Source organism: Brassica oleracea, chromosome C2 (genome assembly GCF_000695525.1).
Source record: "Brassica oleracea var. oleracea cultivar TO1000 chromosome C2, BOL, whole genome shotgun sequence".
Taxonomy (NCBI): domain Eukaryota; kingdom Viridiplantae; phylum Streptophyta; class Magnoliopsida; order Brassicales; family Brassicaceae; genus Brassica; species Brassica oleracea.
Window position 1 is genome coordinate 3,149,514 of NC_027749.1, and position 14,735 is coordinate 3,164,248.

Genomic DNA, 14,735 nt, shown 5'->3' on the forward strand with positions numbered 1-14,735 from the left:
AAAATGTATTAATGTTATACACAATTAAAGATTAACATGTTTTATAACACAGTAAACCATCTAAAAATTCTGCCCCGCATAATTTCCGATTAATTCCCGATTTTCTCTTTATGCGCTAGGCCCAACCCGACCGTCCGACTAGCGCCTAGCGCGTTCCCGAACAGGGAGCAAAACTAATGTTTTCCTATTAATTAATGAAAAAAAAAAAGAAAAAGAAAAGCAAATGTATCTTGCGTTGTTGGAATGCAAAAAGAGAGAAACCGATACGTACCTAATGTTAATTCTAATTAGTTAGTTGGTTATAGGATTAGGAGGTACATTAAGAAGGGAAATTAGAATTTGTACAATTGTACTCAGTTAAGTATGCACGTGTGTGGGAAGTATGGTGGCGAAACTATACAACCAACCCCTAGTAGCTGGCTAGCTGTACATGTCTTTGTGATGTATACATCAAATATATCATAAATACGAACAAAGAAATTATTAGGACTTAGTTGTTGCGAATATACGTAAAATCAAATAAAACCAACCATTCAATGTTCTTGGTAAGTAACGAAATAAAAGGGAAGCAAGAAGGAGAACCACATAAAAGGGAGCTAACTCCTGAACACGTTGTGCTTCATCTGCCCGTCCATCCAACCTACCACACTCTCTTCTCCTTTTCCCCTTTGTCATCTTGTTATATAATATCTCACTCCCCCACATGCTTTCTAAATATACATACATAACTTGCTTACTACGCAAAGTTACACATCGATCTAACTCTAGTTAAAACCTAGTTGGTTTAATATGGTGATGGTGGGTACAACCTCTTCGTTGGATGAGATCAGAAAGGCACAGAGAGCAGACGGCCCTGCAGGCATCTTGGCGATAGGTACGGCCAACCCTGCGAACCATGTGCTCCAAGCGGAGTATCCACACAACTACTTCCGCATCACCAACAGTGCATACATGACCGACCTTAAGGAGAAGTTCAAGCGCATGTGTATGTCTTAACAAACCCTACTTTGTATTTTTCCATTTAGAATTTTGGCATATAATTCATCCGTTTATCATTTTTAGTTTTTAAAATTTGTTGTACATTTTCAAAATACATTTAAATAATTTACTAGTTTTATCCGTATTTTTTAGTTCATTAACTAACAAAAAAAATAATTTATTAAATAGATAAAACCGAAAATTTAATAGTCTTCTACCTTAAACTATACTTATTAGTATGTTCAAATAGTTAACTTGATTATGACTCTAATAGGCGATAAGTCGACCATAAGGAAACGCCACATGCACTTGACCGAGGAGTTCTTGAAAGAGAACCCTAATATGTGTGCCTACATGGCTCCTTCGCTCGATGCTAGACAAGACCTCGTGGTGGTTGAAGTCCCTAAGCTAGGCAAAGATGCAGCAGTGAAGGCCATCAAGGAGTGGGGTCAGCCTAAGTCCAAGATCACACACGTTGTCTTCTGCACCACCTCAGGAGTTGACATGCCTGGTGCTGACTACCAGCTCACCAAGCTCCTTGGCCTTCGTCCTTCCGTCAAGCGTCTCATGATGTACCAACAAGGTTGCTTCGCCGGCGGCACTGTCCTCCGTCTCGCCAAGGACCTCGCTGAGAACAACCGTGGCGCACGTGTCCTCGTGGTCTGCTCCGAGATCACAGCCGTCACCTTCCGTGGCCCCTCTGACACTCACCTTGACTCACTCGTGGGACAAGCTCTCTTCAGTGACGGTGCAGCCGCACTCATTGTCGGTTCAGACCCTGATGTTTCTGCTGGAGAGAAGCCCATCTTCGAGATGGTGTCTGCCGCGCAGACCATCCTCCCAGACTCGGACGGTGCCATCGATGGACACTTGAGGGAAGTTGGACTCACCTTCCATCTCCTCAAGGACGTCCCTGGACTCATCTCCAAGAACATTGAAAAGAGCCTAGACGAAGCGTTTAAACCGTTGGGGATAAGTGATTGGAACTCCCTCTTCTGGATAGCTCACCCTGGTGGTCCAGCGATCCTTGACGACGTTGAGAAGAAGCTAGGACTCAAGGCAGAGAAGATGAGAGCCACGCGTCACGTGTTGAGCGAGTATGGTAACATGTCTAGCGCCTGCGTCCTCTTTATATTGGATGAGATGAGGAGGAAGTCTGTGGAAGATGGCGTAGCCACGACAGGTGAAGGGTTGGAGTGGGGTGTCCTGTTTGGGTTCGGACCAGGTCTCACCGTGGAGACAGTTGTCCTACACAGCGTTCCTGTCTAATTAAACAGAAAGCTCTCTTCCTATAAATGCTTACCTACCTTCTTCACATACTTACCATCATATCATGTCTTTATGTTTTTTTTTTTTCAATGTAAGAAAATATTTGTAATGCAATAATTAAAAAAAAAATTCATTAGTGTGACATCATGTGAAATATGTGGACTCGCTGTTTAATTATCTGTCTTTTAGTACAACATCTAATCTTGTTTTTACATCCACAAGGTCTCAAACTCACCTAACTTAGATTGGTAACGTTGTTCCTTTGCATTGAGTTCATCTTCAGGATTCATTTGATTCTCATTATCTACTAGCTCTTCATCTTCATAGTCACCACCACTTCTTGCCTTGAGTACCATCTCTTCAGTAGTTGTTCCCATTATATCATTTGCTTCCTTAATACTCACGCATCTATACTTATCTTCTGAATCCTGACCAACCTCAATATTAGTTTTACTTACTGAACATACATATGGGAGACAAGATCATCATCAGCTTACACGAGAGACAAGTCCAAGCTTCTCTAGCTTCTTGACAGCATCATCTACATCAAAATTGCAACTTTCGTTGAACTCTTCTTTGATGAATGCTTCACATTGCATGTCAAGTTCCTCCTTGCTCGTGGGAAGGTCCTGCTTTATCAGCATAAAGAATGAAATGATAACCTCTTTAACCTGCATTTTTATCAGTTTTGTTAGAAAAAACAAGAATATAACATAAAAAGTAAGAAATGTATTAGTAATTAGCACCTCTTGTTGGATGACTTCATCACACAAGTGAAGCAGAGTTCCTCTTCCACTGTCTAGCTGCTTATCATATACAGATCTTGTGATAAGACTTTGATAATCTACCAAGTTTCTCTGAAACCTACATTGAAGAGACAAAGCTAATTAAGGATTAGAACAAAAGTGAGGGTTGTTTGTCAGATTAATGTGTTTAGATTACGTGAAATATGTTTTAACGCAGTATGCTACCACCGTGCTAAGTATAGCAGCAATGACTCTGATGTCAGTTTTCTTCAGACTCACTGAACTTACCACTGTGACCTGTACAATCAGACTTTAGTAAATCACATTGTTTATTGTCTAATTAAGTCTTTATAATAATGTAGCAGAACTGACTAGTCCAATGGCAGCAGAGACAAGAAACTTGACCCAGTCCAAAGGTGTAAGACCTGGATTTTTCTTCTCTGGCTGTATCATTATGAGCAATGAGTTAATTTATAATCAGTAAAATACATTTGACATTTGAGCACAAAAGTGTTGGTTAATTGATGCTCACAAGTACTATTTCCATATCAGCCATAGGGATGCTTTTAAAGTGTTTCACATATATGTTCCTCTCTGATTCTTTCTTCCCTGAAACTCTCCTGTTTGTATGTGTGTGAATCCAAAACCAAGATGAGAATTAAACACACATCCCTACAAGTATCCAACTACTACTCTACTTCTGTTTACCTGTATACTACAATGATTCTCTCAAAGGTAGGCTCTTGAATGGTTATCTTTTTCATCAAGTTTGAGAGACTGGAGATCAAAAACAAAGAGACGAGTGAATGCTATAGCTTTGTAGCAAATAATCTTTCAAGAAAGAAAAAAGAATTGGTCTAGAAACCTGAGATTCAGCTTCTCTATACGGATTCTTTCAATGTATAAACTATCCTTCTCTGTTTCAATGCTTATATCAATTTGTTCTGACAACCCTTCTTCCTTCTTCCCATATACTAATCCTTTTAAACTGAAACATGGCATATCTGAGTATAAGTTTTGTAGTTTGTTAGCATGTCTCAGTTATATTATATGTACACACAGATAAACAACAGAGTTAAGTAGCTCTCACCATGTGATGGTGAGTAGAAACATCCAAATACGGACAAGGATGGTATCCACTTTGGCTAGGAAGAAGTAAGCTTTCATATGATCTATCCCAAACCCACGTCTGAATATTATATACTTCAAGGGACACATACATGTATCAGATCTTTTTTTTTTTATATATTTTGTTATGGAATAGCAATGTGTTGAATTCATGATACTGAATGATTAGTTTACCTTATCAGCGAAATGAGGAAGATCATGGCGGGGGAACTTGGAGAAGAATCTTGTCAACAACTTTGTATCAAGCTACACATATATAGCTATACCATTAAAGATGTTCATTTCCAAATATTTTTTAAAGATTGTCATAATAGTATTGGTACGTTACCTTAGCTTCATTAACTACAATAGGAAGATTGAGACGATACTGAGCAGACAGAGCTACTTGTATCTCTTCATTGGTTATCACTTTGAAGTTGCTCTTCTCCATGACCTTGGTTGGAGTGTTTTTTTTATATGTTAAATTTGTAGTTAGAGGGAGAAAAAATGGAATTGAAACAAAGATAAAACCTCGAATAAGTGTTGAAGAAATTGGTGTTCAAGAACATCAATCTCATGAGGAGATAGATTCTGTTGTTGAAGCCTGAGGGCGCCACGGACAGGCTCAAAGAGTGAATACAGTTGCTACAACAAACACAATAACTTTTTACTTTAAAACATGATTTTTAAAGAAAGACAAGAAGATGAGATGGATTGGTGATATGTTTTTTACCATAAGATCCTCAAAGTGAAGGTGGTACCAAGCTCTAATGGTGCATTCCACTCTCTGGCAGAATCTCAGGAACTCCTCTCTCTCACCATTTTCAGCTGGAGAATGATTATAAAAAATGTATAGTTTTATAAAGAGGAGAAATAGATAAATGTAGAAGAAATGAAATGGTAAGAAAGAAAGGAGACCAAAGTGAAGGGACAAGGCAGTGGTGAGCTTGTGTTTTAGAATTGGGATCACAGCTTCTCTCTCCAATCTGATTACATCTTTTTTCTTCTCCTTCATCTTAATCTTGTATTTCTTTCTGATTAACAAAACTTGTAGATGCCTCTGCGTTTCTAGGAATCAGATAAAAACAAGAAGCTTCATAGTTTTTTTTTCTGTGAAAAAGTTAGTTGTTCATTTGTGGCTTAACCATTCTTCTCGGAGGTGAAGTACTTTTGTTCTTTCTCCTCCTCACATCTAAGCATATCTGTTAAATTAGTTATAACTTATAACATACTCTCATTGTTTCAAAAAGAAACATATTTTAAAATTTTCATACATATTAAATCTTGGTTATATATGTATTACTTTTTATGATTAACTATTTCCCATAACTTTTAATCAATAGAAATTCAATAAATATAATTAATTTTAAATCTTTTTACAATTTATCACCATATTATTATATAAAGCTTGGTTCTTCAAAGTTGCTAATTAACATGATCGCGACACATGTCAATTATATATTTTAAAATTGTGACATGTGTTAATCTATCACATGGTTAAAAATATATATACTAAGATATTAACAAAAACAAATTTTATTAAAAAGTAATTAAAAAATTATTTAATAGTAATTTTCCTTTTTAAAAATCCTAATCAAAAGATAATTGCCAAAAACTATCTTATTATATAAAGCTTGGTTCTTCAAAGTTGCTAATTAACATGATCGCGACACATGTCAATTATATATTTTAAAATTGTGACATGTGTTAATCTATCACATGGTTAAAAATATATATACTAAGATATTAACAAAAACAAATTTTATTAAAAAGTAATTAAAAAATTATTTAATAGTAATTTTCCTTTTTAAAAATCCTAATCAAAAGATAATTGCCAAAAACTATCTTATTATATAAAGCTTGGTTCTTCAAAGTTGCTAATTAACATGATCGCGACACATGTCAATTATATATTTTAAAATTGTGACATGTGTTAATCTATCACATGGTTAAAAATATATATACTAAGATATTAACAAAAACAAATTTTATTAAAAAGTAATTAAAATATTATTTAATAGTAATTTTTCTTTTTTTAAATCCTAATCAAAAGATAATTGCCAAAAACTATCTTATTATATAAAGCTTGGTTCTTCAAAGTTGCTAATTAACATGATCGCGACACATGTCAATTATATATTTTAAAATTGTGACATGTGTTAATCTATCACATGGTTAAAAATATATATACTAAGATATTAACAAAAACAAATTTTATTAAAAAGTAATTAAAATATTATTTAATAGTAATTTTTCTTTTTTTAAATCCTAATCAAAAGATAATTGCCAAAAACTATCTTATTATATAAAGCTTGGTTCTTCAAAGTTGCTAATTAACATGATCGCGACACATGTCAATTATATATTTTAAAATTGTGACATGTGTTAATCTATCACATGGTTAAAAATATATATACTAAGATATTAACAAAAACAAATTTTATTAAAAAGTAATTAAAATATTATTTAATAGTAATTTTTCTTTTTTTAAATCCTAATCAAAAGATAATTGCCAAAAACTATCTTATTATATAAAGCTTGGTTCTTCAAAGTTGCTAATTAACATGATCGCGACACATGTCAATTATATATTTTAAAATTGTGACATGTGTTAATCTATCACATGGTTAAAAATATATATACTAAGATATTAACAAAAACAAATTTTATTAAAAAGTAATTAAAATATTATTTAATAGTAATTTTTCTTTTTTTAAATCCTAATCAAAAGATAATTGCCAAAAACTATCTTATTATATAAAGCTTGGTTCTTCAAAGTTGCTAATTAACATGATCGCGACACATGTCAATTATATATTTTAAAATTGTGACATGTGTTAATCTATCACATGGTTAAAAATATATATACTAAGATATTAACAAAAACAAATTTTATTAAAAAGTAATTAAAATATTATTTAATAGTAATTTTTCTTTTTTTAAATCCTAATCAAAAGATAATTGCCTTAATTTCTTGATACAACTCAACTTTTTATTATCTTTATTACATCTTATGATGCTAACATAATTTTATATTTTGATGTTGTTATTGTACATGAGTATGTGTGAATATGATGAATATGTGTTTGTATGTATAAGACAAAATATATAAATAATAAACATAATTTTTTCTATTAAAAACAAAATAGTTGTATAAATATTTAAAAGAAAAATTAATTATAAAATAATTAATTTCCTTTTTAAAAGTCTAAATAAAATAAATATATAAAAATAATCTTATTTTTCTTATAATTAACTAATTTTACTTTTTAATAATTTTGTGTTAAAAAAATATAAACCAAAATTAACTTCAAATATTTCACCTGATATGATTGTGACATGTGTCAATTAAAAAAATAGATTGTGAATATGTCAGTAAAACTGTCATTATGTGAAAATAACTTCTTCTTTTCCTAAAATCCTAAATAAAAGAGATTTCTAAAAAAAAATAATTTATTTTCTAATCTTAACCAATTAAGATTTTTTTCGTAACCAATTAAAAAAAACTTCACCAGAGAGAATTTTAAAATTTTATTTAATAGTAATTTGAACTTATAAAAATTAATGATAAACATGATAATAAAAAAATATTTAGTTAACAAGAAAATTTGTCAGAAATATTAAAGTTGCTAATTTACATGATTGTGACAATGTTAGTTATATATTTGAAAATGTGATATGTGTTAAACTTTCTCATAATCAAAAACATATATACTAAAATAAAATAAAAAACGATTTTTTAATTATAAATATTATTTAAGAGTATATTATTATTATTTATTATAATGTTTGTTTAATAATTTCCTTTTCTAAAATCCTAAAAAACTGTACAAGAATATTTGATTGTTTTTTTTCTTATTTATATAAAAAATCCAAAAAAACAAAAATTGTATAATATTTTTAAGTCCTAACCAAAAGAAAATTATAAAACATTATTTGATAATATTTTTAAGAGAGTATTTGATGATGAACATGATACAAAAATTTATTTAATCAACAAAAGTTAACTTTTAAGAAAAAATGTTAAACATAAACTAATTGTAAAATCCTAGAGGTACAAAAAATTATTTAGTTAAAAAAATGAATAAAAACTAACTTTTAAATAAATAATATTACTTTTTTAAAAGCCTAATTAAAAGAAAATTTTAAAAGTACTCTTATTATTGTCTTATAAGTAACTAACTTTTTTTTTTTTAATAGATAATTTTGTACGTTAAAAAAGTATGACCAAAAATAGATATTCTTTATTAGTAACTAAAAATAATTATTTGATAGCAATTTATTTTTTTTGAAATTCTACAGAGAAGATAATTATAATAGGTTATATGTTAATACTTTTCTTTTTCTAAAATCTTAAACAAAATTGTAAACAAAATTGTAAAAGTGTATTTAATATTATTATTTTAATTGTAAATAAAAACGAGATTTATAAAAATAGATTTTTTTCCTTTTTAAAAAAAAAATTCTAACAAAATAAAATTTTAAAGAATTATCTAATAAAACATTAAATTATTACATAAGAACATGTATAATGTTGTCATTGACTCGATTGATGTATTTGACTTTCATTTATTTTTACTTTTCATTCAATTTCTTATTCGGGTTGTGTTCAGTTTAAACGTTTAGATATAGTATTTTATCTAATCCTAAGTACAAAGTTTATAACAATTCATATATGTCCCATGACTATAAAATACAAACATTAACTTAAACTTATGTGTAAAAATGAGTTTTAATTATAAAATAAATCTCAAACAACATATGCAAAAAACAATCATAAAACTATAATAAAATTATTTATTATTTTATATTTTTTATTAAATTAAAACATCACACAAAACCCGTTGCAACGCAATGGGCTCATATCTTGTTACTTAATAAAACGTACATTAAAATATTGCTGCAAAAAATATTAAATAGAGGAATATACTTATTCAATTTTTCAAAAGATATGTTTCCTCCCTTTTCAGACTCAACGATTTTCGGTTTTAACTATACGAAAGATCTTAATTAATTAATCTTATATTTCCTAATTAACTTATCCGGATTCGCAAGGCTATTAATTACCATGATATTTGCTGTGAAAATATTAATAGATGAATATACTTATGCTACCTACTTATCCTTTCCTATATATACTACGTTACTGAGTTCTTAAATTCTACCATGAAAATTTGCAAGGTCTTATCAGAAAAAATGAAGGCTACACAGAAAATCACAAACAAGTGAAAGTAAACATAACTGGAAGCATATCAACTCAAATTTTGATGAAACAGTTGAATCATTTTCACTGACAAAAAGGTAATCAAATACTTCTTCCGTTCCTTAAAGTTACATATTCTAAAGAAAAAAATTGTTTCAAAAAAATCCATTTTTTACTTTTTCAATGCATGTTTTATTAACTAATTGCAAACTTCAAAAAACTTAATTGCACTAATTGATTTTTGATTGCTTAAAGTTATTGAAAAAAAATAAACACAAAAAATTATGCAAATTTAATGTATTTTATTAAAATGTGTGAAAAATATAGAATATAGATCTTTTAGGAACATAGGTAGGAGTATCAATCTTGAAATCCATCAATACTACTTTGAATTATAGTTTAGATGTAGAAGGGTTATCTGTTGTTTCTGTTGCTTTCCCGAAAAAAAATTATATGGGCTTCAATTAATGTTTAAGGTCTACTATAATTTTGGTTAAATATTATCTACCAATTTTAAAATCATAAAAAGTGGCCCAATCCAATTCATTAACTTCGCCTTGCTATATATAATTGCTAGAGATCGTATTTTTTTAAATGTTTATTTTGGGTTACTTTTTCAATAGTTTATATTGTTGCTGTTAAATACAGTTTCTAACTTTAAAATCTAATTTTAATCACCAAAATTATTGTATAATTTTATAAAAACACAAAAGAATCTAAACTGAATACTCTAATATTTTACATTATCGTGTTTTTGTTACCAAGTCTAATGAAAAAAAAAATGAAGAATACAACATAGTTTAATAATATAATGGATGCTAAACAAAATAAACAAAATACACTAATGTCAAAACTCAATAACCTAGAACTCAATAACCTATGAAAAAGCATGAATATATTCATTTTTGGGTACATCCATACGGGCGCGCGGATCAAAAGTATCTTATAAAATATATATCTTTTAACATGAATCTTTTTGTAACAAAGGGAAGAAGCATAAAAGATGACCGTTGTCTATGCAAAAAAAAAAAGAATTAAACATTAACTAACTTGAGAAAGAACGTGAAAAGACAAATAAAAAGGTAGTTGTATCCTCTTTTTCTTTCCTAGTCCATTTCTCAAAAGCCTAAATATGCACAAACCAAAAAGTTCCTCTGTATCTTTCTATGTACAGGCACAGATAAACACATGAAAAAACTAATTGTATATCTTAAATGATGATTATGGGTTCCATGGCCTTAACAAAATATGGTTATGGATTCCATGACCTTGGATACAGCTTGCCTAGTGCGTCATGGAGACCAGGGTTATGGCGACTCTGATTCATCCATGCCGCATCCTCTGGTATCAAAGATGTTGCCAGGTTGCTACCACTCAAGTAATCAAGCGTGTTAGTAGGCTGAGCTAAATTGCTGCCTACTCCTCCCATCAGCATTTCATAGTCACTGAGAGAAGACAGAGAACAAGCTTTGATCTGAGCTGCTTCCCCTATGAATGAGATCTGCTCTGCGTTATTAGCAACTCTGAGAAGGTTTGGATCTCTCTCAACACCGTTTGTGTTTGCCCACATGCTCTTAGATTGCCAGTTCTGATGTAACAAAGGCTGTGTGGTGACTCCAATCTGAGCAACGCTGGTGTTCCAGTTCGGCTGCTGCATCATGAGTCCACGTCCATAAATGTTGTCTGACATGCTTCTTTGGCCATAGATGTCAACCTGTCTTTGCTGGTCATGGGACAGTGGAGGTGGTGCAGTCATCTGATGCTAGAACTGACCAAAAAAAACAGAATCAAAGGCGCTTGTTTCTCAAGGAAACACTGACCAGTGAGCGTTCAGTTTCTTCTGTTCTTCTTCCACAAACACGCCGTATGGGTGAACATCCAAATCGTTGACGTTACCCAGGATTCTATTAAGTGCTCTGGACTGAATGCTTTTACCAGACTGCTTCATGCTTGTGACGATCTGATGCTGCTTCTTGCTTATCTGAACATAATAAAACACAGTTAAAAAGCTTGATCAATAAGCATATCTGTTACATGAAGAATAACTAACCTTAAGGTAGGACATGTATTTAGCACCATCACTTTGCTGAACGCTAAGTTTCTGTAGCTTCTCCTTTTCTCTAGCTTTCACGCCCACGTTTACAGCATTCTCTTGAGCAACCAAGGGACTTTGAGATTTTTCTTTCTCTACTGCACAGCTCTTAGGCCTAAAATGGACTAGAAACTTTAGCAGTTTGAAATAAGGAAAGAATAGCAGTATCTCCTTATGGTTCAGGTTTGTTGTTTTTCTGTTTTGTGATTTGTCTCCAGGAATGGTTTCTTCTTTGAAGCTGTGACCATTAAAGTATATATAAACGCATATGGATTAGTATTTTCATTTTTAGACTCTTACTAACTTAGAGCATGATTAATGGGAGTTCTTAGAGTAGGGTTTTAAGCGGAATATAAGAAACCGTCTCTTAACTTTTAACTAAAAAAGCTAAGAACCGGCTTTTAAATAAAAACTCTCCATTAATCATGTTCTTAATAAAAGGTGAGTTAAGTACTAGCAATGAGTTCACATAACTTTACCATAATGCTAACAACAAATATAAAAATGTCTTTTTATTCATAAATGATGGAACTGATTAATAACTACATTTACACATCCAAGTTGTGGCATTCAGACAAAAACAACAGTAGAAGAAGACATGAAAGTTTGAAACAGTTAAGAAAAGTGTTACTGCAAGAAAAGAAGAAAGGACCTATGTTCTTCTCTTGGCCGTGGCCGTTGAATAGGAGGAAGTGTTTCCTTCAAAAAGCTCATCAATGAGATCCTCAATATCCTCAGGCTGGTACTTAACATACTTCTCCGTCTGTCGACCAGGATCCAAGTACTGTCCAAACCTAGCCATGAAAGCCCTGTAGGCAGGTATCATAACTGCAGTAATAGAAACCCTCAGCTCACTCTGAAGCTGCTCATCATTAACCACCCACGTGGTCTGCGTCTTATGTATCTCATCAAACGTTGCATTAAAGCTTTTAAACCTCTCCTTGAGATTAGGCTTAACTATCTTCCCATTATGCATAAGCCCCTCATGCCCTAAGAACCCAAGCAGCTTCCCCCACGTCTCTCTCTGGTAGCTTTTGTGATAGTTTCTCAGCTCCGACGACCTCCTCCTGCACCACGTGTCCCCCATCACCTCGTGTATCTCCGCCGATCCTTTGATCTTTTGCACTATGTATCTCCCGTTGTTCATCATGAAGATGCAGCTTAATGGTATGTCTTTGTAGAGCTTTGACTTCGCCTCCATGTTTCCATCGAGGAAGTCCATTATCCTCATCAGCTGGTTGGCGAACGGCGAGTTCTCCTCTTTCTTCTTCTCCTCCTCCTCCTCTCGCTCCATCGTTGAGTGAGACTTGAACACTTGTTCCAACGTGTCTTTATACTCGCACGAGTACTTAAGGTAGTTCATAGTGTACCTCGTTAAGGGATGCACCGCACCTCCTGGCACAGGGGTCTTGCTAGAATCCGATTTGATAGAGTTCTCAAGATCCAAGAATATGTTAATAGCTGTCTCTCCTAGCCGGGAACGGGCGCTAGTCACCTCGTTCCTCAGCTCGCCGCATAGCTCCTCCGGGAACAGCTTCTCCATTGTTGGGAAGCTGTCCCGGAGCGTCTCGTAGATATCGAGGATCTTGAAGAGCTTCTCCGTGGAGCGTTTTGTCATGGCCACGGCCTCGTAAAAGCCCAGGAACTGGATGGCGAGGCCGTGCGCGACGATGCAGAACAAGCTCCCTTCGTCCCCCGGGAAGATCTTCTCCGCGAGTTTGAGCTCCCCGGGGAAGAAGAGGGAAGAGCAGTTCTTGAAAGTCTTGTTCCATATAGGGATCTCTCTTTCGAGCGCGTCCCAGCTCATTTTCAGCACCTCGTCGATGCTCACTTTCTCGAACTCGCAGTCTTGTCTCAACGTACTCATCAAGATATTCTTTCTCGATACTAAATAAACCTCTCTGCACTCCCACACGTACCCTCCTCCTTTCATCTTCTCTGCTATGTTCTTAAGTAACGTAACCATCTCCTCCGAGTAGCCAGGGTATTCTATCTCCTGATCACCGTGCTCCGGAACAACCATCTGGTCTTGATCTTGTGAGACCACCGCGTCGTTGTGGTGGTCTTGTTGATCTGCTGAACTCTTCCTCTGGCTGCTGTTGTCGTCAGTGACAACAGCAGCCTCTTTGATCACGGATTCTTCTAAAAGGACATGGAACTCGTCTTCCAAGAAGGCCATTGCACGCTGCTGGATCGATCCAGCGTGGTTGATCAAGGGCTCGTGATGGTCGAGACAAGATTTGGTGTTGAGTAATAGCTTCATAAGGTTTGAGACACGGTCCACTGCGTCGAGTAGCGAAGATACTTCCTCTGGATCTTGGTACCATGTTGTTTTAGGCTCGCCAGAGTCGTGTTTGGAGAGTTTGTCCTCAAAGAGATCCAAGAACTTGCCAACGAACTGCGGGATCTGAAAGTAATCGTCTTCCTCTTCTTCTTTCTCCTTGGTGCTGTCTTTGTGTTTTTCTTGATGAAGGGAGAGATTTGAGAGAAGCTGGTCGAGTTCTTCTGACAAGGACTCGAGGGTTTGAGGAACCTCTGGTGTTTCTTGTCCTGATGGTGAGTCAACCTTGTCTACATTGTCTCCTGGGCCATGATCTGTCTCATCGACATAGTCTTTACTGATAACATCGGCATCATCTGGGGGATGAGCATCTGAAACGACGTCGCTTTTCTCCTCTCCACTGGATTTGTCTTTGAGATCATCATGATGATCATCAGGGTCCTTGTCGTTCTTCTCCATTGCTTATTAATTATTAATATTTAGGTAAAGCTTAAAACTGGTATGGTGAGAAAAGAGAGATTCATGTGTGTTTGTGTTTTCGTTTAGACTTTCAGATTTGTGGTTAGAGAGGCCAGGGAGATGGTCGCCAATCACAATGGCTGAATCGAAGAAGTAGGGAGCCTTGTTTTTAGGTGGTTGACCGTTGACTTGTATTCTATTTTTAACCCAACAATGAAAGATGTATTATGAACAATGATTTGATTGAAAAGCGGGTAACGTGGGGGTGTATGGGGTGCGCACGCATATTCCTCATACAAATTCTTCTATTATATACTCCCTCCGTTTCTTTTTACTCGTCGTTCTAGACTTCGACGCACAGATTAATAAAACATTTAAGTTTATATATTTACTAGATAAAAACATCATTACCAATACACCTAACTAGATTTCAACCAATAGAAAAATAAATTAAAATAAAAAGTCAATAAATTTTGCATTGAAATCATAAAGCGACACTAATTTTGAAAAAAAAAATTTGCTCTAAAACGACATCTAATTCGAAACGGAGGGAGTACATATATACGTGCATGCATAAACCATCCTTCATTTCTTGATGTT

The 14,735-nt window shown here is 33.7% G+C and overlaps 3 protein-coding genes across 4 annotated transcripts; 1 reads left to right on the top strand and 2 right to left on the bottom strand.

Annotated features, from left to right (window-relative positions):
• Window positions 1-752: 752 nt before the first annotated feature.
• Window positions 753-2,403, top strand: LOC106327741 (chalcone synthase; the record flags this gene model as incomplete). Its single annotated transcript, XM_013765981.1, is given in 2 exon segments — window positions 753-985; window positions 1,253-2,403. Coding segments are annotated over 2 exon segments (1,191 nt in total). The 3' UTR covers window positions 2,248-2,403.
• On the bottom strand, window positions 2,362-5,274 carry LOC106327740. Of its 2 annotated transcripts, none has more exons than XM_013765979.1 (14): window positions 5,019-5,274; window positions 4,834-4,928; window positions 4,632-4,745; window positions 4,450-4,554; window positions 4,296-4,367; window positions 4,084-4,196; window positions 3,859-3,981; window positions 3,702-3,770; window positions 3,526-3,613; window positions 3,366-3,437; window positions 3,190-3,290; window positions 2,994-3,111; window positions 2,745-2,918; window positions 2,362-2,675 (listed from the first exon to the last, which is right to left on the bottom strand). In XM_013765979.1, exons 1-14 carry the CDS (start codon window positions 5,113-5,115, stop codon window positions 2,457-2,459), a joined length of 1,560 nt encoding a protein of 519 aa, XP_013621433.1. In that variant the 5' UTR covers window positions 5,116-5,274; the 3' UTR covers window positions 2,362-2,456. The 2 variants fall into 2 exon arrangements, with proteins under 2 accessions (XP_013621433.1, XP_013621434.1); XM_013765980.1 differs by having other exon boundaries at window positions 2,558-2,668.
• A 6,672-nt stretch (window positions 5,275-11,946) lies between these two features.
• On the bottom strand, window positions 11,947-14,256 carry LOC106325466 (exocyst complex component EXO70B1-like). The gene has a single exon (XM_013763516.1). It carries the CDS (start codon window positions 14,133-14,135, stop codon window positions 12,048-12,050), a length of 2,088 nt encoding a protein of 695 aa, XP_013618970.1. The 5' UTR covers window positions 14,136-14,256; the 3' UTR covers window positions 11,947-12,047.
• Between the last annotated feature and the right edge of the window lie 479 nt (window positions 14,257-14,735).

Excerpts from the sequence above, each read along its gene's own strand:
- LOC106327740 (XM_013765979.1), bottom strand. The coding sequence starts at position 5,115 with ATGAAGGAGAAGAAAAAAGATGTAATCAGATTGGAGAGAGAAGCTGTG. Across the intron at positions 4,929-5,018 it reads TGCCTTGTCCCTTCACTTTG|CTGAAAATGGTGAGAGAGAG; the intron begins GTCTCCTTTCTT and ends ATCATTCTCCAG. Across the intron at positions 3,438-3,525 it reads CTGATATGGAAATAGTACTT|CCAGAGAAGAAAAATCCAGG; the intron begins GTGAGCATCAAT and ends ATAATGATACAG.
- LOC106325466 (XM_013763516.1), bottom strand. The coding sequence starts at position 14,135 with ATGGAGAAGAACGACAAGGACCCTGATGATCATCATGATGATCTCAAA.